The sequence below is a fragment of the Talpa occidentalis genome, unplaced genomic scaffold (genome assembly GCF_014898055.3).
Source record: "Talpa occidentalis isolate TD23 unplaced genomic scaffold, MPIMG_talOcc4v2.1 talOcc4.8, whole genome shotgun sequence".
Classification (NCBI taxonomy): domain Eukaryota; kingdom Metazoa; phylum Chordata; class Mammalia; order Eulipotyphla; family Talpidae; genus Talpa; species Talpa occidentalis.
Genome location: NW_023605194.1, coordinates 20,628,582 through 20,651,273, shown reverse-complemented (window position 1 = coordinate 20,651,273; position 22,692 = coordinate 20,628,582). Strand labels below are relative to the sequence as shown.

Sequence of the window (22,692 nt, the reverse complement as noted above, 5' to 3'; positions counted from 1 at the left end):
AGAGTGGAGGGAAGACAGGCGACCCCTTTGGAAGGCAGACCCCCATGCTCCATCTCGGAGGCCAGCAAGAAAGGATGGCGGCAGGTTGAGGTTAATCAATATGTAATATTTTCTATGGTCTCCTGAATGATACTGTATGGTGTTACTGTATATAATGCAGTATTGATTATATCATATCATATAATCACCTATAAACTGATATATATAACAGTCCCAGAGGAACACCCTGGGGCCTATAGCACGAGCCGGCCCCAGGCCCAGTGCTCCCCAGCTGGTCTTGGGCCGAGGGAAGCCGAAGAATAACATCTCTGTGGCTGGGGGGGACCTCACTGTAGGTGAGGGGAGAGGTGGCAGAGAAGGCGCTTTGCCACTGTCTGCTCTGAAAACCGGCAAGGACCTGGTGCAGGAGGCAGGGACAGGAACGCAGGGATGGCAGAGTAGTGAGAAGCCTGGGTGGAGCAGGAGGTGGGCAGGATTGGCCCGCAGCCCCTGGGAGCGAGCGCTAGTCTGGCACCACTGTGGCTTTTCCCTCACAGAGTGAGTCTCAGCTCCCTGTGGAGACCCAAGAACTAGGGGGCCAAGTAGCTGGCCTCCGATGGGCCCTGGCCTGTGTCCAGAGCAGGGACAGAGAAGGATGGCCAGGCACAGGGGATCCTGTCCTCAGTCGCTGCCTGAGTCGGTGTTTTGCTGCTGCTGCGCTGCCTGCCGGCCTGCTTTGAGTCTCGGTCCCGGCCCATCGCAGGCTGAATGTCTCAGCTCAGCTTTCAGAGTCCCTCCTCCCTTGGTGGTGAAGTTAATTACTTCACCCAGTCTCCGTGTAATACTCGGCCTCGGAGATTTGATGATTTTCCACCTCTGGAGTCAGTGGAACTGAAATTCATCTCAGAGCTGAGTTCAATTCTCCACAGGCTCCGGATGCTGGTCCAAGACGCCCTGCTCCCCCGCCCCCAGACTGACCCAGGCAGGGACAGAGGGGCCCAGGGAAGATAGGCCTGGGGAGGTGGCCCCAAAGCCCCTCTGGCTTCACCTCTGCCTCACCCTGTTTCAGTTCCCACCCCCCATGCTATGGCAAACTCCGTTTCTCTTCCCAAGTCCTTTGGAGGCTCCAGCTTCCTCAGCCAGATCTCTGAGTCATGGCCAGTGCCTGGGTCAGCCTCTCTAGCCAAGAGACTGGGGGACGGGGGTTCCAGCAGGGGGGCAAAGTTCTAGGGGCCAAGCAGGGGCCCACCCCCTCTGCCCAGTGCACACTCGTGCCTCTGCCAGCCTGTGCTGATGCCCCAGTGTCCGTGTGTCCTCCAGATGTGTCCGAGGGTTCAGTCCCCAATGGAGACTCGCAGAGTGGTGTGGACAGTTTGCGGAAGCACTTGCGAGCTGACACCTTCACCCAGCAGCAGCTGGAAGCTTTGGACCGGGTCTTTGAGCGTCCTTCCTACCCTGACGTCTTCCAAGCATCAGAGCACATCAAATCGGAACAGGTGAGGAAGGAACTTTCTGCTGATGGAAGGGGGAAGGAACTGGGCAGAGGGAGGCCTCTGGGAAATGTGTCATGGATCAGCCATGTGCTCAACATGCGTGCTTCACTCGGCCGCGCCGTGTACATGCTGTGTGAACAGCACACACAAGGACATTGCGATAGAGAAGAAAAAGCATTGTGGTACATGGTCATTAGAAAGTATGGCAGTAGGTAAATCTTATCCCTTATTGGAGTTTCTGTTTCCCCATCTGTACAATGAAGGATGTGGCTGTGTGGCCTAGCAGGTCCTCTCAGCCTGCTCCTGACCCAGAGCACTCAGCAGCGCCCTGGCCTGCATGTTCCCAGGCTCCTACAGAAAATCTGTGCAAGCCTGTGTGCTCTTCCTGCCTGGTGTCAGGATAGCTGCCTCAGCCGTCCAGTGTGATCCCAGGCAGGTTGCCGACCTACCTTTAGACCTGTTAGGTGTCCTATAGGTGCGGAACCACCCAAACACAGCTGCACCACCACTCAGGAGATGTGCAGAAACACATCTCCTGATGCCTTACAGCTACCTGTGTGTACATGTTTACAGACCATCCCCCCGACCCCCTACACACACACACACACACACACACACACACACACACCCTGTTGCACGGTAACCACTGGCCAGTAGGTGTTCATTTTCCCAGACCACCAGCCCAGCACCACCTCCACCCACCATCAGTCCAGCCCCAGTGTACCTCTCACACGCCCCCTCCTCCCACAGCCACAGCCTCGTGCAGGCCCACAGCACGGCCAGCTGTGCTTGCACGCATGCACACGCACACCATTGCAGCCCCACAGGCTCACACACACAGCTCCGCTCTAGGATTCCACCAGCTCCCAGCCACTCGCCTTTCTCCCCGCCCGTCCTTTTATCCCATAAGCTGTTTGTCTTCATAAAACAAAAATCAAAAGTCTTTTTAAGGTGCCCTGAGCCATAAACCAACAAAGGAGGAGCCGGCCGAGGCGGGCGGCTCAGTGCACCCTCCCTGAGTCCCCGGCTGTATTACAATGAATAACCTTTATTTACTTTCATTAGACTATTAAACACCAGCACAGTCATTTTTCCCCCTGAAACTCGGAGCAGGGCCCATAAAGCAAATCCGAAGCCTAATTGAGTTCATTTTAATTTCTCTCCGATCACAGCGAATTACTCTGGTGATAAATCAGGGGGCAGCTTCACCCCCAGTAGAAGGCCTAATTTGCAGCTAATTACAAAACTGATTTCTACAGGAAGATCAATACGAGAAGGAATTGGAAATGACGAGGCAATCCCGTCCAGCCAGGGAGGGGAGGGGGCCCTCTGGGGGGGCCAGGAAGCGGAAGGGAAAAAAACGGACCCGAAAGAGCAGAAAATCAGTTTTAATTTAACGTAATATTAATCAGAGCAACTTTTCCTGCTTTGTGCAGGCTCCTGGCCTGCCCGGCTCTGGGGTCTGGCTTGGCGTGGTTGCAATAAAAAGGCAATTACCCGAGTGTTTCGGGCAGGACACCCTTTCAGAGTCAATGACTGGCCCCCTCCCACCCTTCTGTTAGCCATGTGGACTCTCCCCCTCCCCAATTTCATACCCCAGTGCACAGGCAGAGAGCGAGGGGCCCGTGGGGCTGGCTTTGTTTGTTTTTAAAAAAAGGGGCGCCAGCACCCGATCAGCAGACCCAGCAGTGCCAGGTTGAAGGCCCCACCAGGCCCTTCCCCCAGCCAGGGCCCCTGCCTGCAAGTCATGGCTCATCCCTCCTCCCCAGGGCTCCTCACCCCAGGGGACCTTAAAATAGCCCTTGCCTCTGGCCAGGGAGATCCTCACTGCTGTGCCCTGCTCTTGGGGCTTCTTGCACAGGAGATGCCGCAGACATTTAGAGGGTGCGGGGATACCTTCCATAATGTATAGGCCAGACCCCCAGCTTCACAGAGTCAGGTCTACCCCACCCACACAGAACCCTCCATCACCCGCTGTGCCCACCCCTCCCCCTACCCCGCCCTCTGCCTGGCCACCTCCTTCCACCCCATCTGGGAGGGCTCCCCTCTTCCTCCTGTTCCTCCTCCCCATCTGCACACTGAGCCCTCTCCCCACATGTGCTCATCAATAGAGAGCTGTCGCTTTCTCTCTCCTCCCAGGGGAATGAGTACTCCCTCCCAGCCCTGACCCCTGGGCTTGATGAAGTCAAGTCGAGTCTATCTGCATCCACTAACCCCGAACTGGGCAGCAACGTGTCAGGCACGCAGACCTACCCCGTGGTGACTGGTAAGGGGGCTTCCAGGAGGGTGGGGGCGCTGCTTTCATTGGAGGTGCTACAGCCTCATCTGGGGCCCAGGTGACAAGTGGGCCCCCTGCCATGATATCTGCAGAGAATGAGCCTCCGAACCCAGGGTGCTTCCTGAACAGGTGTGCAGATGTGGGGAGAAAAATTCATGGTCAGGGTTTCTGTGGGCTTCAGCCTGGAAAGAGCAGAGCCAGGAGGACTGTGGCTGGTTCTTTCTGCCCAGCCTCTGGCCTCTTTCTCTTCTACCATTTTTCTTGCCTTCACTAAGGTGCTAGAATTACAAGCCTCTTGCTGTGACGTGTGCAGAGGAATGAGAAGGGCAATTAGAGCAGGCTGGTGAGGATGGAAGGGAGTGTGCAGTGTCCAGCCGCCACACTCCTGTGTCCCCAAGGCTTTTAGAGGACTTGCTTTCCTCTCCCTCTGGTTGTGGGTTTCAGAACATGGTATCCAGCTGTGTGGCTGCAGATCAACCCAATTATTCCAGTCCTTCTTCTGCTTCCTGAGGAAATCCCTGGGACCAAGGCTTCCTTTCAAAGCCAGGTGGGGTCAGGCCTGTCCTGCAGTCACACGCAGGGGCGGAGCGCCCCACCTGGGTGTTCCCATGGGTTGGGAGCAGCAGAGGCAGCACAAGTGGAAGACGGCTGAGGTGTGACACAGTGAAGGGCCGGGCTCCAGGCTGCGGAGCTGCAGGCTGTGGAAGGCACCTGGCACTGCAGCAGGGTTTCGGGGCCAGGGAAGTGCCCAAGTGGGAGAGACACACATTGAGGTGTTATTAAAATTCACCTAATTATTCTGGAGACACTAAAGCCAATGTGCCGTTTGTTCCTTGGGAGACAGAATGATTGAGAAGGGTCTCAGTGGGGATTGGGAGACACTGAGGCGTTACCTGCCGAGCAAGGGGAGCGGAGGCGGCCTGGGGACCTGGCAGAGGGTTGTAAGCAGCGAGAGTCGCATTTCGTGGCAAAGGCGGGGAGCAGGCATGGCCGCGCTGTGGCACAGGGAGCTGGTTCTGACTTGGAGCTGATCTGAGCACGGCTCAGGTCTGAGATGGTCTGAAAGTGGCCACCCAGCCTCCACCTGGGGGCTTGGGCACGCCCTGTTGTCAGTTAGCTTCCCAGGCTCTCCTTAAGGGGGTGTCTTGGTATAAACTAGAGCTCTTCGGCTAGGCAATCAGCGGCTCAGTTCCGGAAGCGTAGAGAACTGGATGGGGCTTTGGGGAGTGACCACCTCAGCTGGGTTAACCAGTCAGGATACAGACAATTCTCAACTGGCCATCGGCAGGAGCCCTCCTCCACTCAACTTGGAAGCTCTCGGACCTGTCGGTTCTTCTGTCCCAAGGTGGAAGAGATGGCCCACGCCAGCCTGCTTTCTCCTGGTCTGCTGAAAGTTACAGTGGTCGCTTCCCAAAGTGGCTTACCCGGGCAGCTGGCAAAAGGGCACCCAGGAGACTGCTCTAAACCTAGCTGTGCTTCCCTGCGCCTGGGTCCACTGTCCAGAAGGCAGGGAGGGGCTTTCTGGGGTGGAGAGATGGATCTTCAGGATAGGGTTCCTGCTGCAGGAGAACTCGGGTTGGTGCAGAAAAGTGACTCCACCTTGAGCATCCCCCGCCTGCCCCCCCCCCCCCCATGGCCCTGGAACAGTCCCAGCTCAGCCCGGGAACATCTCCGGCTGATCCATCTGGATCCAAGTGTGAGAAAAGTTCATTTCAGACCCAGCTTGACATTCCCAGGTGGCAAGTTAGCACTAACATCTCAATCTGTATGCGACATTTCAATCAAGCGAGGAGTAACAAAAGCAGAACCATTAACATTCGGAGCTGTTCACCAGTGGTAATGACGGGGAAACTCGCTCAGAAACTGGAAATTACCAAAAAGAGAGAAGTGTGTGGAGAGGTGGGGGAGGGGAGGGGATCAGGGTGGGGGCAGGGAACGATTTTTCTACACTTAGGCCAAGATCCAATGTTTGGATTAATGGTGCCATTACCCGAGAAAGGGCTGCAGATTATGCTCATTCTTAAAATGTTTTTTGCTGGCAATTAAACGGCTGCAGTTATTGATCTTTGTTGATTTTATGTCCTCCTAATTTGCATAATCTATTAAAGATGAATGATTCATGATGTGTTTATTATGGGGACAAACAGAATTTGCTGGAGGTACTGTCAAGGTGAGAAACGGGGCAGTGTCCAGAGGCTTCACGGGCCATCTTGGCAGTGGGTCCACGCGTCATTCGGGCCTTCGTGGGTAGCAGGGAGTCATGGTGCAAGGAGAGCAGACCCAAGAGAGGTGGACTTTGGGTGAGTTCTTCTAGAAAGATGTTGGCATCTCTGAGAACTGGACTTCTAGCATGGCTGGGATTGAGGAGAGGCTTTTGGCGTATTTGTAGAAATTTCCTTCGAAGGTTCTTACAAAGCTTATTTTGTGTGTGGGAGGGGAAATATGAAGGTCTTTGGTGAAGGAAGAAAAAGAGAGATGGCACACGTAGGGCAGCCTGGCGAGGTGGATGTCAGAGGTGAGAGAACAGCGCAGTGGTCCTGTGCCCATAGGATGACTTGGGTGTGCCAGGGTGTTCTGAGAGCCTCTTCACCCCCTGCAGCTCAGGCACCCAGCACCTCTTCCCCAGGGATAGCAGCTGAGGCTGCAAGCCTTCAGGAAGGAGTCCTGGGGAAACCAGCCCAGGAACGCCCTGGCCCAACCTGAAGAGTCAACCTTATTGATATTCCTGCCACCTCCTGGCACTGGAGGCTGATTTCAAACTTCAGCAGCCACTTGATGCAGCTGTTCCACAAGGTCAGGACTGAGAGAAGAGCGGAGCTTGGACTATTGTGTGGAGGGGGAGAGGGACCCAGTGGGCCAGGACACAGCTAATCACATTGCAAGCAAGGGTGGCCGCCCAGGCAGGGGCTCGGTCGAGCAGCCTCCCCTCCCCACCTTCCATCATGGAACCAAGGAGAGAGACTGATTTTTCTGGGTAGTGTTTGCAAGTTCTGCCGAGATTTTAATTTCACTGCATCACAACTCAGCAAGCTGCCAAGTCAAGCTGGTTATTTAAATTTATCACCCACTTTCCCTTCCGCCGCTGGGCTGCTCTAGCTCAGCGGCATCTCTTCTCTCCAGCCCACTGCTCTAGGCTGCTGGTCTGGAACGGAGCCGAGTCGCTCCTAAGTGATAAGGAAAAAGGGACCAGCTAGATGAGAGTGGGTTGGGGGGTTCTCTGGCCCCAGGCTTCTCAGGTTGTCTGGCTGTGGCTGGTACCTTCTAGTGCCTCCTTACGCTTCCGAAACACCCCCAGGCAGCCTCCATCAAGAGTCCGGGGACCTCTGGGCCAGGCCTCTTCGGTGAGGACCCTCCCCCAACTGTGGGCTGGTGCCTTCATTCCCTCAAGTCTCCCGTCACAGACAGGAAAGAGCTTCTCTTTGCCGTGAACTGCTCCCCTCCACCCTGCCTTCTGTGCCTGCCCAGGTCTGTGACCACAGAGGAGCACGAGGGGACCTTGGCAGTGAGGCTGATCCTGGGAGGAGAGATGAGTGCTAGTTTCAGCATTCCCAAGGTCATTTGGGGAGGCTTCTGAGCATTTAGAGAGCCCTTTGGCCTAGTGAACGTCCACCCTGGAAGTGAGAGCAGGCTCGCCATCCTAGAGTCCAGATGGCGCTGCATGGTGCTGGAGGACGCCAGGGCTGGTGCCAGGCTCTCCATGCTCACTCGGGAAGCTGAGGGGGGCACCACCGCCCCACAGCTGCTGCAGCAGGTGGGTCTCACTGGTCTCTAGTGGGCAGTACTGCCCAGCACTGGGGAAGTCTGTGCACATGCAGTTCCCACCACCCTGATTTAGTCCCAGAGGGCTGTGGAGGAACAGGATGGTGTCCGGAAACAAGGCAGGCAGACCCACCTAAGCACAGCTGGAAAAAATAAAACAATGAGAATTATTAATACAGGGCCAAACCAATTCTCTGGTGCCAAAAATGCAGGGAGATTCAAGTCGGTGCAACATGCGAGCGACTGCTGGTGTCACACAAGGGGGACCCGAATTAGGGAAGTTGGAGTGTCAGACAGGAGACATGACTGTGGATCCAACAGAAGCAGGAATATCCTCTTTAAGACTTATCCAGGAAAGGGAAACATGCAAATTCCTGCCAGTGGCCTAGGGAAGCAAGTGAGGGGGGAAAATGTCATCAGGAGACATGGAGGTGAGAGTCCACATTCACACCAGGAGTGTGTGGCAGACATCCCCAGGCAAGAACTTACATAAAAACTTGTCCAGGATAGGGCCTCCCCGGTGGCGCAGCGGTTGAGCGCTGGGTTGTGAAGCTGCCCGTGGCCTCTGTGGCGCCGGTTCGATCCCCGGCTGCTCCCCGGCCACCGGAGGAGGGTCCCACATGGCTCACGGACCTCTCCTGCTGCCCACTGCTCCCCTCAGCAGTGTACTTCGGTCCTTCTGCCTGCTCTGCTCCCCACTCTGGCTCTGGTGAATTCTCTCACCCCCCCGCGCTTCTGACTGTACCCAGTGCATGTATAAACAAAACAAACAAACAAATAAATAAATAACATGCCTCTATTAAAAACAAAAAAAACTTGTCCAGGATAGTAACCCAATCAGAAACTCCAGCAGGAAGCAGGGCAGGCCTTCTCTGTAGACATTCCACAATCCAGGGCCCATGGGACTCCCGCAGGAAACAAAGCCCCCGCTGAAGATGAGCTCACTATAAAAAATTACTCATCTCATGTGAATACAAACTAGCATGAGGGAGCGTTAGCAGCAGCAATATATGGGACGTTTAACAACCCTCCAAAACTGGAGCTAATAGCAAAATCCAATCCAAAACAACTATAAAAAAAAGCATGTTTAATATTCTAAAAATGATAAAAGAGAAGTATCTATTGTGTCTTTATCATAGACCCAGATCCCACATCCCCCTCCCCACCACTGCTCAGCAAATCAGCAGATAATACAAACCAAGAAGGGCCAAGAATGAAGACCACACCTGTAGCTTGTTGCTCTGGTGCAGGAGCCGCAGAAAGGCCTGAGCCTCAGGCAGCCCGAAAACGAGCCTTTCCCCTGTTCATGCAAGTTCCCAGACAGCTGAGTCTCCCACAGAACCTTCCTGTTGCTTTAGAAAGATGTCTGAACACCAGAGAACTAGGAACAAGGCCAGTACCCTCCTCCCCAGTGCAGGCAGGAGAGGAGGGAAGCCTTACTAACTCCCTCCTTAGTAGCAAGGAGGCTCAGAGAAGGTGGTTTTACTCAGTTGCTCTGGGAAAAATTTCTCTTGCTGCCTAGAGACTGTGGCCCTGAAGGAATCTCTAGCTAAGATCCAGGGGATGTGGATGCTGCCCAAGAGGGAGAGGGAGCAGAGGATGCTGGTCTCCTGGCATCTGGCAAATTTGAACAGCCGGGGATGCCAGCAAGGCAAAGTTCAAAGCTGAAAACAAGGGTCCTGGAAGCCTGGGAGCAGTGTGGGCTCTGAGGAAGGGCTGTGAACTCACAGAAGCAGACTCCTTGCCCATATCTGGGATGGTCGCAGAGTGGCCTTTCAGCAGACAGAAGTGTGGACCCTGGGAAACACTCTTCCTCCTGTGCAGGGAGTCCTGAGGACCTCCAGGAACTGTCTCTTTCCTGCAGTTAACAACCCCCCTCCAATGCAACTGCATTTCCCTCCATAAAACAAACAGCTTAGCCCTTGGCCCGCCCCTCCGGGGGAGGAGGGGGGCAATAAAGATTGAGAAATGTTTCTGAAGGAGGCTGGGAGGCTCCTAGCCTTGTCTATTGGCTCAAAGCCCCTGATTAGCTAGAGGAATTTAGGGCACAGACATCAGAGTTTCTCTCCAACCTTGCAAGGACAGCCCTTAACTGTAGAGGCCACCAAGCCAGAGGGAGGCTCCAACACCCAAGGGCTCCAGACCCCTCATTTAGCTGAGAAGGCCCAAGAGAAAACGGTTAGTCTCCTCCAAACATCCCTGAGGCCTTCAGCCACATCCCCAAGGACCTCCAGCCCCCAGACATCAAGTCTGATTTAATTATGGGGGCATTTCCATAGCAATGAGACATTGACAGATAATGCAGGTGCTCTGGGCCCGCAGCCTAGGGGGCCGTGGGATCAGGGCTCTTTCCTGCCCTCTTCTAAGAGATTCACCTCTAGAGGGAAAGGATATTAAAAAGAGACACTAAACCGCTCTAGGACAGGTAGAATCAGGCCAGATTTGAGCAGAATCAATGAGTGCTCCAATCTCCAGCCATCCCAGCATGATAGGCTGCCCTCCCCTGCAGAGTGCCTTGGGCAAAAGCACCTGGGGCAGGCTGAGAATAGGGCTGGGGCAGGAGGAGCATCTGGGGAGGATGAAGTTACGAAGTGTTCCTGGCACCTTAGCGAAGACCCAGGTCTGTGGCCTTCTAATATGATCTCACTTTGGCCCAACTTCTTGGGTCTTCTTCACGCCTCCCTCCATTTCTGCTCTCCATCCATGAGACCCAAGCACCATGCGCGCCAAACGGACTGTACTTGCTCCCCCGGCCCCCAGTCTCACTAAATTCATTGAAAGATCAAGGGGAGAGGCCAGTTTTGATTGTGGAAAAAAATCTCTTCAAGAAATCGCTGATCTTTATTTCCAGTGCATGTAGCAGCCAACTCAGGCTGCTCAGGGCTGCCTCATAGAAAACACTGGACTCCGCTTACATGATCAGCTCGGTTATAGGGAGCCTTTCGGTTGCTGTAAATGTTAAGAGATGCTTGGGATGTTCCAAAGGAGAGTTTTCCAAAAAGAGGGATCCCTGGGCACTAAGCTTGCTCACTCCATTTTTTTTGGCACTTTCTAAGAAGAAAAGGTTGGCTAGGTAAAAATAAAGTCAGTCAACCCTACCTTTTCTGAATGATTAGAAATTCTAAATAGCCCTGTCCTGCTATGAGTCGGAACCAAGGGCTCAGAAATGTCCTGGTGAGCTGAGTTACCACGTGAGACCCTTCCTCTCTCCTGACCAAGGAGACAGCCACTCACCCTAAGGAGACCCTCACCCCCTCTCCAGGGGAATCAGATGCTTCCTTCCCCCACTATTAGCTGTGGCCTCGGGACAAAGAAGCCAGCACTTTTTCAGCCCTGAGCTTTGGGAAGTGAACCCTGCCACTATTGTTACCTCTGAGAAGGCTTTGCTTTCCTTCAACCTGGAATCCTCCCTCTCCTCCCCGGTGGCGCTGGACTGGCAGGCCGGGAGGGAGGAAATCCCGCAGCAGGCTCAGAGAGCAGCCTAATGCTCCAGCAGCTTAACTGGCCGTTTTCCTTGGGATTAGGGTTTCACTTACACAGAGCGCCTGAAAAACGCTGCACTTTCGGAAGGATTAGAGCTGACAATTCAGTGCTCTCAGAGAACAAAATAAAGCCCGAGAGGAACTGGGAGACCTGGAGTATCAGGAGACTGTGCAAACAGGCTTAACCTTTGTGCCCGCAGCACGAGGGTCTCGCGCTGTCAGCCCATCCGTGAGACTGGGCCCAGCCTCGGGAGAGCCCAGTGCCAGCGCCTGCGCCAGTCCAGTATTCATTTGTGTTCATTTGTGGTTTGCTAAAGGAGCCAGAGAAGGCATGCGGGGGAGTGAATTGAAGAGAGGAGGGAGAGGGCCGAGGATGACTTCCCCTTGCTAAGAGTTTCGGTTTCTTCCGCCAGAAAATAAAGTTGGACCAAAAGCCTTTCAGCCTTTGAAAATGTGGTTCTCCCAGCTCTCTCTGCCTAGTCCCAGGAACCTGAGGCTGCATCTCCATCCCTGGAAACCACTTCTTGTGGGGCCCTGGGCAGCAGGATACAGGACCCAGATGAGGGGTGGTGGGGCGCGCGCTGGGAAGAAGGGAAGGAACAGTGACTGGTTGTGTCCCCCTGGTTGGCCATCAAGGTCCAGACCTCACTGAGCCCGCACAGATCTGGGCAGCCTCTCTGTCTCAGACACCCCAGGGACTAAAGGTGCAGCTGTTAGTGAGAACCTAGGTCAGGAAAACAGCCACCTGAGCTGTGGGCACAGCCCCCTCTGCTGGAGTGAAGAGCAGGCCAGCCTCAGGTCGAGTGGGATTGGGGTGGGGGGAGGCCTGGCAATTCTGGCCTGGGGCTGGGACCTTAAGCCCTCTGGGACCCCTGCCCCAGAGGACAAACCTTTGCTAGGATTTGGAAACCCAGGGAAAAAAGAAACAAATGAAATGTGTAGAAAACTCCGTCTCCTTTTAAAGTGTCTTTTACAAATTTAAAGTATATCATTTTAGTGTGTCATATATAACTGGCATCGGTCATAAAGAGCTCATAATTGGTATAGTAAATGTACAGTATATTCAGGCAGTAATTACAGATTTAATAACTGTATAGTCTTGTATTATAAATGTTGTGTCAAATACAGGAACCAACTGTCAACCTTGAAGAAATCTAATGTCTTTATTTTTGCTACCTTCTAAGAAGCAGACAAAACTTGAGGATAGGATAGTAAAACAAGAGTTATGTTTTCTGGCCTTAGGGTCCTCCATAGTGTCAAGTGGATAGCAAAAATGCTCATTTTCAGAGAAAGATGCTGAGGAAAAGCATCTCTGAACTCATTGAATATAACTTGAGCTGTATAAATCTACGTCTAATAAGTCTTGTCGACTAAGCCATCCCTACCTGCAGTCTCTGCTTCTTTGGCGGTTTCCTTTTTATTATTTCCTTGGTCTTCTAAATGCTGGTATTTTCCTTGACTTGGGATAAGGCTGTCTGCGTCTTCAGATTTTTTTCCTCTTCTTTGTATGCTCTTGTTTATTGGTACAATTTGAGTAGTTTCAAGAAAATCAGTGTCTTTCTTCTGTCAAAGAACAGAGGTTCTTTTGGTCTTTTCTAAACAGTGCTTAATCTTTGATCATAAATACTTTTGATGTGATAAAAGTCATCTAGAGATTGTACATTTATGTATCTGTAACATTTATGTATAGCTTTATATGGACTCTCTGAAGGGCATTTATGGAGTCCTATGGGATCAATGACCCCAATTAAAAATGCTTGCAGTAGAAAATGAAAGAACTTAAAACATACAAGAAAAAATAAGTGACAAGATATTCTGTAATAGGAAGGACTCGCTTAGCATAATCCCAGGTTACTTTCCTGGATCAAATACCTATCTTTTTTGGGTCTACAATATTTGAGATTGTAGAATCCTAGACTATTGACTTCTAGAATCAACTCTCAAGTATTCTTCTTGTTCTGTAGCCCAGGCTCTGCCATCTACTAGCTGAGAAGTCTTGGACATCATACTTACTGCTCTGAGTTTTCGTTTCTGTTCTGCAAAATAGGAATTAAAAACAGATCAACATCTTAGGTTGAAATGAGGGTTAAATGAGATAATATACACAAAAACTATTTAGGATAATACCTAGCATATAGTAGGTGCTCAGCAAATTCTAGCTAACTCAGGTGCAGGTAGAAACACAAACTCTGTCCTTAACTCTCAGACTTGACAAGATAACAAATTATCTGACGAACAGAAATTTCTAATTTCTTAATAAAGTTTCTTTCACTTTGCTTTTTCTCTGTACTTGTAAGAGAAACTGCACTTAGATTCTCCAAAACCGTTGATTTGATTTGGCCCATTTGGTAAGGAATGTCTGACAAAAGTGCACTGTCTGATTCAGATGTAGTGATTGCTGTAGAAATTGGCTTTAGAATCTTCAGGGACTTCTGCAGTTGAACTGAGAAGGCATCCTCATCAAGTACAGTGCTTCTAACACTTCTGGGTACTTTCAGATTCTCGACTACTACTGTTTCTTGAAGAGCCTCTTTGTTTTTTAGAAAACTCTCAAAGGAGATTAATACTCCACCCCATGGAGTTTTACTACAGAGTTTCAGTATCAGTATTTTATTCTTTGTGTCCTGTTTTTCCTTCCTTATCTTAATGACAGCATTGACAATATGAGACTTTGCTTGTCAGAAGGTTTCTTTTCCTTTTCTTCGCCTCTTTTGAGAGCATCTGGCTTCATGTTATCATTAAAGACAGTGTAATATAGACAGAGCTTCGAACTTTAACTCTATCACTCACTAGCTGTGTAGTCACCGGGAAGTCATTAGGCCTCCCTATGCCTCCATTTCCTGGCTTTAAAAATCAGACTGTTAGACCGATAATCCCAAAGTCTCTGACATCTTTAAAAACTTTATAACCTTAGGCAGCAAATGTCCAACATGAAATGCTCATTCGCTTATAATTCATGGATTTTTTTTATCCGTTTGTGATTCCTGATGCTGTTTTCATGTTACTGGCATTGGCAGTGAGCAAAGCAAATCCTTTCCTGCTTCCTGTCCTCTGTCGGATGGCGCATATTTTATAACTGAGATGTTCTGCCATGTAGCTGTTCCCTCCTGTCTCTGAATGTTTGCTTGTTTGTTTTAAGGAAGAGACTGTACTGTCTTACAGTTTTAAAGTCCATCTCTGCACCCCTGTGTCCGCCCATCTGCAGTAATGCAAGACCCAGTGCTCTGTCAATTCTTCCTTGCACAGATCCCATTCTCCATTCATAGTCTCTCGCCAAAAGAGGCTTGCTCCAAGAGCGCTGCTGGGCAAATGCTATGACGGTCTTAGTAATTTGAAAACTTCCTGCTCTATGTGTTTTCCATTATTGACAACGGCGTTCCAGAAGAATATATGGCTCTGACAAAGAGTTTGGTCAATTTTTTCCCTGCTCTCCACGAGTCACCTGTGTACTAATGAAGCCACCGAGAGTGCTTTCTATTCAGTCATGTGTACGTTAGTCGGCTCAGGGGCCCTGCACAGGTACCTCTTTTGGTGAGTGTTACAGAATTTGCAGCAGCAGCAGCACAGCTGTACACAGAACGTCGGGAAGCTGGCGCGCCTTTCCTCATCGGGGGTCTCTTCTCACCTTCTGAAAATACAGACATAGCATTTCCCAGATTCAGTTTTTAAAACAGAATTTGGAGATGTGTCTTTGCCTCGATAGTCGGGTGGGTGACTTTCAGGATGCAGAAGTTTCTGTGTGCTGGAAGTGGACCGCCCCACTTTGTGAAAGAAAAAACCAGTGGAAATAAAGAGTGTGTGAGGGACACATCTCTCCATCATCCAGTCTTTCTTCCTGTCTCCTGAAGCTAGGCAGGGGACGGTGTGACAAACCTTCAGGTACAAGAAGTTCATGACAGGTTATGGCAACCAGGCAGAATTCAGTCATGATTACATTCCTGCTCGTTAAGAAAGAAGCATACTTCTTTTCGTGGCTGCTTTGTAGAATTAAGATTGTGGGGCCAGGAGGAATTGGGTTTCTGTTATCTTTCCAATTTCAAAATCTCTTCCTTCACTCTCCTGTCTTGGGTCTTTCTCAAGCAGTAAATTGCCACATTATCCATCTCTCTAGGAATTAGGAGATACTGCTGTCACTGTCCACTTCAGGTCTACTCTGCTGAGGTGGTCAGGAGGAGGGTACCTTTCATTGACAAAAGAAGTCAATAAAAGAAAACCTGATTCTTTCTTCTGTCTCTCTGGCAGCAAACACAGATTCTGTCTCTATCTCTCTAGAGATCTGAATTGATCTCTTATTTGACAGTTCTATTCTGTTGTTTGTTCTTGAGTTTCAAGAAATGTAAGATATTAGCTAGGTATCGAGAAAACTTATTCTGTTGTCTGATAAAGCTCAGTCCCTCACTGTAAATCATAACCCATTGTTTAAACTATTTTTAGAAAAAAGCCGGTTCCAACATTGACATTTTGTCCCTGTCTTTACCTCTATAAAAGAGACTAACACGTGTAAAACAATCAGAAAACAATATAACCTGCCTGGAATTGACTATAAGTGCAATAGAGTGATAGAGAATTGATCAACAAGTATTTATTGAGCATCTATCATGTTCTCAACTATGCAAGAAAGAAGAGACAGGCCCTGCCCGAGGCGGATTATGATCTGTTTGAGGAGCCGTGATGTGAAACAATAGGGCTGGTGGAAGAAATCGAGCCACCAGGTAGACCGCGCAGCACAGACTGCAGTTTAAAGGAGAGGCGCTTCCCTGCGGATAGGATGGTAGGGGGTTGAGGATTGAGCTGGAAGGAGCGGGAAACTATGAGGAAGGAGAAGAAAACAATGTGGTAAAAGCACCGAGGCTTCCCAGCACATAAACAGTGAAACTGTCATACTGAACCAGGAGGGGTGACAGTCAGAGCTGAGCAAGTTGGGCGACAGCAGAGGACCTGGGGGCTCGGGAAGCCTGGCAGAGTTTAGATTCAAACTGTAGACTACAGAGAATCAATGATGGTTTTTACAAGGGAAGTGGTGCGATGAAAGCCGTGCTTCCTGACGACTAGCCGCTGAGCAGCCACATTTGGGAGAGAGGGGAGGGGTCAGAATATGGAGGCAGAATATACAAACCAAGAAAATGTGGTGGGACAAGTGCTCGGGAGCTGAGCAGTGGAGGTGGTGGAGAAAGTGGAGGCAGGACATAGCCAAGAATTGATGACATGGTGAGTGACTTCATGTGGGGGGAGGAGGTCATGTCGAGAAGGACTCCAAAGTTCTGGGCCTGCTGTTCTTCTAGAGGGTCTGCAGGACTGACTGGGGGAAGAGAGAGAGGAGTCACCTCTGACTCCTGTCAGTTTTGAGGTGCCAGTGAGCCGATGGGTGGAAGTGTTTGGCAGGTGGCTGGCACTGCTGTTTGAACACTGAGGGGAAAATGGATGTGGGAAGGGGTGGGAAGAGGTGGGAAGGGGTGAGGAAGCCCCACAAGTCTCAGAGGAGGAGGAGGTGAGGTCAATTTTAAGGGGAGAGCGAGAAGTATCTTGGAGTAGCCTTCAAGAGGATGGTGACTGGGCAAATCACAGCGACCTGGGTCAGGACTCACTTTGCCTTCCTGGGGTCGGGCTGAGGCACTAGATGGCAGAGTGGCACTGGCTGAAGAGGGGTCTCTGGACAGGTTAAATGGGGCCTGGATACTCAGAAGATAAAGTAGTCTGGGGCTGTGGAAGTGTGGGAGATGGGAGAGGGCAATTATCGTCATTAGAGATTGGAGCGTGCTCAGTGCAAAGGGAGGTGGTGAGCCCCTCCCAGCAATGGAGGGTGGGCAAGGAAGGGTGGTCATTTGGGTGCAGCTGTGGTCCAGAGGAGATGTCTGTGGACCATGGGCATCTCCCATAGTCCCTGGGACTTGCTTTGCCTTCACTCCAGGATACTGCTAAGGAAACTCTGCCTCCCACCCTCCAGGCTCTAGCTAACAGAGGTCTCCAGGGACAAAAGTCCAGCAGCAGCTGGAGGGAAGGGGGAGCAGATTTTGCTTACTGAAACTTGATCTGATCCACTGGCACTGTTGGCTCAAAGCTCCTGATTTGATTCAGGGAAGGTTTTCTATCATTTAAATGTCATAAACACTAAAGCAAAAGAGCGCACTGGCGGATCCCTGCTTTCCACACCTGCCAGGCCTGGCACCTGCAGCTCCACTTGGAGGGGACAGGAAACACCCATCAGCTCCTGTGTGGGTGGTAGTGGGGTGTCGTCCAAGCCTGAAGGAAAGATGGGGTGTTAGGGAGAGGTGAGCAGGATTATAGAGATCCATTTGGCTGCTGGAGAGACGCCTACAGAATATCTTGCTGAAGGAGGAGTTTTATAACAGGCCCTCTCCCTCCTATCCCCATCTGGGTTTGGGTCACAAAGACACATAGATAAATGCAAATACACAGAGACACACAGAGCAGAGGGGCACACACACAGCTGATCGCAGGCTGACATGCAGCTCATGAGCGGGGACACATAAAGGCACATCTGGGGCTGCTCAGCCAGCAGCATCCCCACATATCTGTGTACAGCTCTTTCCTCTCCTCTCTGGGAGATTCCCTTCCCTGGAGTCCCCTGGTGTGAGTAGAGGCAGGCCCCTCTCTTCCAGGCCTCACTCCTTCCCCTTTGTGTTTTTCCAGGTCGTGACATGGCGAGCACCACTCTGCCTGGTTACCCCCCTCACGTGCCCCCCACTGGCCAGGGAAGCTACCCCACCTCCACCCTGGCAGGAATGGTGCCTGGTAGGTGACAATGCGGCAGCTGCCTAATTTGGGTGGGGGTAACTAAATTGTGGGTGAGCTGCTGAGTGATCTATAGTCTGAGACTGGGGTTTGGGGGAAACCCAACATCACCTCCCAAAAAAACCATTATTCCATCTCTCTCATTTGGTCCCTCATCCCCTGTCCCCATGAGCAACCCAGGGAGGAAGCTTGCAGACATGCCCCCTTGTATGCACCCGACTGTATGTCATGCCCCCCAAAAGTGCCCATCCTTCTGAGCCTGTGCCCTGGAGCACTCAGCCTCAGTTCCACCCTCAGTGCCCCAACCCACTGCTTGGAAGAGCCTACCCTGGTTTCCATGGAAACTTGGAGCCAAGAGCCACTTTCCAGGGACATGTCAGTCACTCAGACAAAGCCACCCTGGTCCACACCAACCCACAGGGAAGACCAGTTCCGAGGACCAGCCCCACCTGAGAGAGGAGGGAACTAGTCCCTTAGGAGAAGGGAAATGAGGACAGGCTATGGCAGGAACCAGAGACTGGCTTCAGAGATATAACTAGAGCACCCCCACATCTGCTTAGGGGAACCCTCATTGCCCCTGGGGGCTCTGACCCATTCCTTGTCTGAGAGAAGTTGGGTTTGGGATGCGTGGATCAGAGAGGAGGAGCCCACATTTAGGGTCTTGTTGACTACGGGGTGGGGGGAGGGTGTTGTCCTCTCCCCAACCCTTCACCTCGGATTGGGAGGCCAGCTTGAAGCCAGAGGGTTGATGTGCCTATTCACATAAACAACCACCACCAAAACCCCATTCATTTTAGAGGGTGAGACACTGGGCCTGCAACACACTCTCTCTGCTGCTCTCCGGGTGCCCCTTCCTCAGAGCTGGGCCTCCATGGGGGGAGTGAGATAGAAGAGGGTGGCTGGCCTGATTCCTGGACCATCCATCCGGGGACTGGGGGCGGGGGATGGCGAAGAGGTAGATGGCTACAGGGGAGTGTGGACAGGCCTGAAGGGAATTAGACCAAGGAGAGCTGGGTGGGGTGGGTGCGGGGATTCCTGCCCAGGGTCGGGGACAGGGAAGCAGAGGCATGAGGCCAACAGGGCTTCCTGAGGCCCTGGCAGAGAGCAGGTGGAGCCTGGAGGTCTTAGAGAGGTGGAGGTGAGGGAGGGGGGCAGTCTGCAAGGAGGTGGGGAAGAGGGGAGCTGCGAGAGCTCATGGTGGCAAGGGGGGAGTCGTTAAACAGAATCTAGTGCTGATGAGGAAATTACACTTGTTTCATTAGCGATGGGGAAGGAGATAGCTCAGTTCCTCTTGGTCACAGTTGAGCTCAGAAGCTCATTATCCTGCTGCACGCATGCTTTCCCTCCTCGTCAATAAACAGGCTTTCCAGTGGCTGCATCCCCCACCCCCACCCCAGCTCCCTCTCCGAGAGGGGCCCCTTCTCCTCTACTTAACCCGCGGTTAGGGATCACTGTAAACAGTCTGGGGTCATCACACAGGAGAAAGGGCGAGGGGGAAACCCTGAGGCCTGGCCTTTCTCCCGCGGAGGGAGGGAGGCGGCTTCCGACGGCCCTCGGCCCACCGGGCCCTCTGCTCGGGCTCGCGGACCCGCGGGCAGGCCGCCCGCTTCCCGCCGCCTCTTCCCCCGCGCGGCCCACGTCTCCAGCCTCTCAGGGCAAGGCGGGAGGGGGTGTTTCCCAGCAGAGCCCCCACCCCTTGCGTCGGCCCCGCGCTCAGATGCCATTCTTAGGACTTTCTGGGACAACGTGTCCCGAAGGCCCCGCTTCACCGCCCTCCCCCGCTCCCATCCCGTGCACTAGAGTCTCTAGACCCCGAGTCTCCAGGGAAAGGCCCTGGCCCCCAACGCAGGGCCGGGCTCTCCGGGACCCAGCGTGGCCCGGGGCGCCTCCGCGGGGAGCCCGGACAGTGCTGACCCCCAAGCCCCCCCAGGCCAGTGTGCGAGGCCTCGCTGCCGCTCCTCCCGCCCGCGGGCGCTCCCTGCGCTGACCTGGTGGATTCTCTGCCTCTGCCCAGCCCGCGTGCCCGCCCAGGGCACTGCCCCGCCCGCCTGCACCTCGGACCCGGACCCCGGGGAGGCCGCCGGCCGGCGCGTCGGGTCCGCGGGGACTTTGTGCGTGTCTGACGCCCACTCCCCGCCCTCCCGCAGGGAGTGAGTTCTCCGGCAACCCGTACAGCCACCCCCAGTACACGGCCTACAACGAGGCTTGGAGATTCAGCAACCCCGCCTTACTAAGTGAGTACGCCACCCGGCTGGCCGCGCGTCCGCCCGCCGGCCGGCTCGGGGGCTGCTTCCCGCGCGGGCCCGAGGCCCCGCGACCCCGACCCTCAGGGGCCGGCCCGGGCAGGCTCTGCAGCGCAGCGCTGAGGCCCCGGGATCCCCGGAGGACGCCCGCGCCTCCGGCCCCATGCCGCACCCCGCTCCCTTCGCGCGCGGGAAGGCGCTGCCCCGCCGCGCCCCTCTCCAAGGCCTGCGGCCGGCGGCGCCACAGGCCCGGCCTCGCGCACCCCGAGAACGCAGCTGTGCCGGGGACAGCCGGCCCTGCACCCCGCGAGGGCTGCCCGCCCGGATCCCCCGCCGGACCCCGGCCCGGGGAGGGCTTGGCTTTGCTTTTCTTTCCTTTTTTGTTCTCCTGTTTGTCCTCTCACCCAGCCCATTCTTCTCCTGTGTTAACTTCCAGGTTCCCCTTATTATTATAGTGCCGCCCCCCGGGGCTCCGCCCCTGCCGCTGCTGCCGCTGCCTATGACCGCCACTAGTTACCGCGGGGACCACATCAAGCTTCAGGCCGACAGCTTCGGCCTCCACATCGTCCCCGTCTGACCGCCCGCCCCGGAGGGAGGGAGGACCGGCGCGCCGCGACGCCTCCCGGCCACCGCCCCCCGCCCCCCCCGGACCCCCACAGCCCTTCACTGCACCCGCCGGAGGCCGGACAGGACGGGTGGAGCCGCGGGCGGGACCCTCAGGCCCGGGCCCGCCGCCCCCAACCCCGCCCGCCGCCCCTCCCCGCCTGCCTGGACCGCACGCCGTCGCGAGGAGGGCCCGGCCTCGCCAGAGCCGGCCCCGGAGCGCGCCGGCCACCCCGCCGGACTCGGCCCGACCCGCCGCGGCGTGCGGGGGACACGTTCCTGTGACACACAATCAGCGCGGACTGCGGCGCGGCCCGCCCGGGCAGCCCGCTTCGGACGCTCCGGAGCCGGGAGGCTCCGCTGGAGGGATCGGGCAAACAGCGCAAAACGATTTTCTGCGGGAGAAAGCCCGCCGCCCAGCCGTCGGGGGGAAGGCCGCGCCCCGCGCCGGCCGGACTGCCCGCCCCACCTTCCGGCGCGCCCTGCCCCAGAAGGTGGACGGAGAGGAGGCCGCGGGGGCCGAGCTCTAGGGACAGGACAGGGATAGTCAGGTCTTCCCAAGGTCGGGACCCGAGGCTCGCAGGCCCCGGCAGCCCGCGCCCCCGAGCCCGACTCTCGGCTCTCCCCTACTCCGCATCAGCTGCCCGGGTGCCGGGCGCGCCTGCCCGCGCCCGACGCTCCGCCCCGCCTTGCCCCTACCTCAGCAGCTCCTCCATCTGCCGACCTCCGGTGCCCCCTCCTGCCCGTCCTGCCCCATCCCATCTGCACCCTGACTCGCCACCCCATCGGAGGCGCCGGGGTGCCGGCCCGGGACCAGTTGCCATACGCCTCGGGCACTCGTCTCCGAGCAGTTACTTGATGCCCCTGCCCCGGGCACAGACCCTCGAGCTGCTGGTGGTAGGAGCAGGCTCTGAGCTGCGGAGGGGTGCAGGGGGGGGGGGCTGCCCACTCTATCCCCAGCCTCACCCCTGGCCTTCTCCTCTGGCAGGGACTGAACGGACCCGCAAAAAAATTGCATTTATTTAATATGATGGTCTTTGCAAAAAGGAAAAAAAAAAAAAGAAAAACAAAAACCCAACAGGCTGCTGCTTTGTAGAAAGACGGTGTGTGTCGAGTGAAGGCGAACCCCGTGTATATAACCCCGCCCCGCCGCCCCGCCCCGCCCGGTAGCGCCCCCGCCGCCCGCCCTGCCTGTAGATACGCCCCGCTGTCTGTGCTGCGAGTCGCCGCTCGCTGGGGGGAGGGGGGGACACAGCTACACGCCCACTAAAGCACAGCACGTCCTGGGGGAGGGGGCATTTTTTATGTTACAAAAAAAAAAATACGAAAGAAAAATCTCTATGCAAAATGACGAACATGGTCCTGTGGACTCCTCTCGCCTCCGTTTCGTTGGCTACTTCTCTGTAACTCCGTGTTTCCGCTGCCCTCCGCATCTCCCCCGCGCCACCGCTCTCTGCTGCTCCCCCGTCTCTGTCTCTCCGTCTCCGTCTCTCTCGTGTCGCTCTCTCTGCCCCCCCCGGCCCCCCCCGCCCCGGCCAGTGTCCCCGCCCCGCCCCGCCCGCCTTGTCCTCGCAGGCTCGACGGGAGGCGGCCGCTCCGCCCGCGGGCTCGGCCCTCGGACGGCGCCCCGCGCGCCCTGGGCCGCCGGCGGCCGGGCCGCCCCGCCCCGTAGTTGCTCTCTCGGTAGCGGCGATGCGCCCTGCATGTCTCCTCACCCGTGGATCGTGACGACTCGAAATAACAGAACAAAGTCAATAAAAGTGAAAATAAATAAATAAAAATCCTTGAACAAATCCCAAAAGGCTTGGAGTTCTCGCCCAGATCGCTCTCCCCTTCGAGCCTTTTTGTATGGAAAGGAAAACGAGAAAAGAGAATAGTTTAAGGGAACTGCCGGCGGCGCCAGGCTGCAGTGGCCGGAGCGGGGCGTCTAGGTCGCCGAGGTTCCAACTCCGAGGCCCGCGCATCCCAGGCTTTGCAGGGGCTGCCCGGCGAGGGCCCCCCGAGGCAGGACCCCGCGGAACCCTCGACAGATCCCCGATGGCTCTGGTCTCCTTGGCCACTTTCAGCGCGTCGGTTCGTTTTGATTCTTTTCTTTTTCTTTT

At 54.5% G+C, this 22,692-nt stretch overlaps 1 protein-coding gene across 3 annotated transcripts in view; it reads left to right on the top strand.

Annotated features, from left to right (window-relative positions):
* The window catches only part of PAX2 (paired box 2), a 75,693-nt gene extending 55,193 nt beyond the window's left edge, over positions 1-20,500 (top strand). For 2 of the 3 annotated variants that reach the window (XM_037497069.1, XM_037497068.1), the window contains exons 6-10: positions 1,300-1,475; positions 3,612-3,738; positions 17,643-17,744; positions 19,892-19,978; positions 20,424-20,500. In XM_037497069.1, the coding sequence (XP_037352966.1) occupies positions 1,300-1,475; positions 3,612-3,738; positions 17,643-17,744; positions 19,892-19,978; positions 20,424-20,500 (569 nt within the window). Of the gene's footprint in view, positions 1-1,299; positions 1,476-3,611; positions 3,739-17,642; positions 17,745-17,873; positions 17,966-19,891; positions 19,979-20,423 lie in introns of those variants that run through there. The other variant, XM_037497070.1, reaches the window with a different exon arrangement.
* Positions 20,501-22,692: the final 2,192 nt, after the last annotated feature.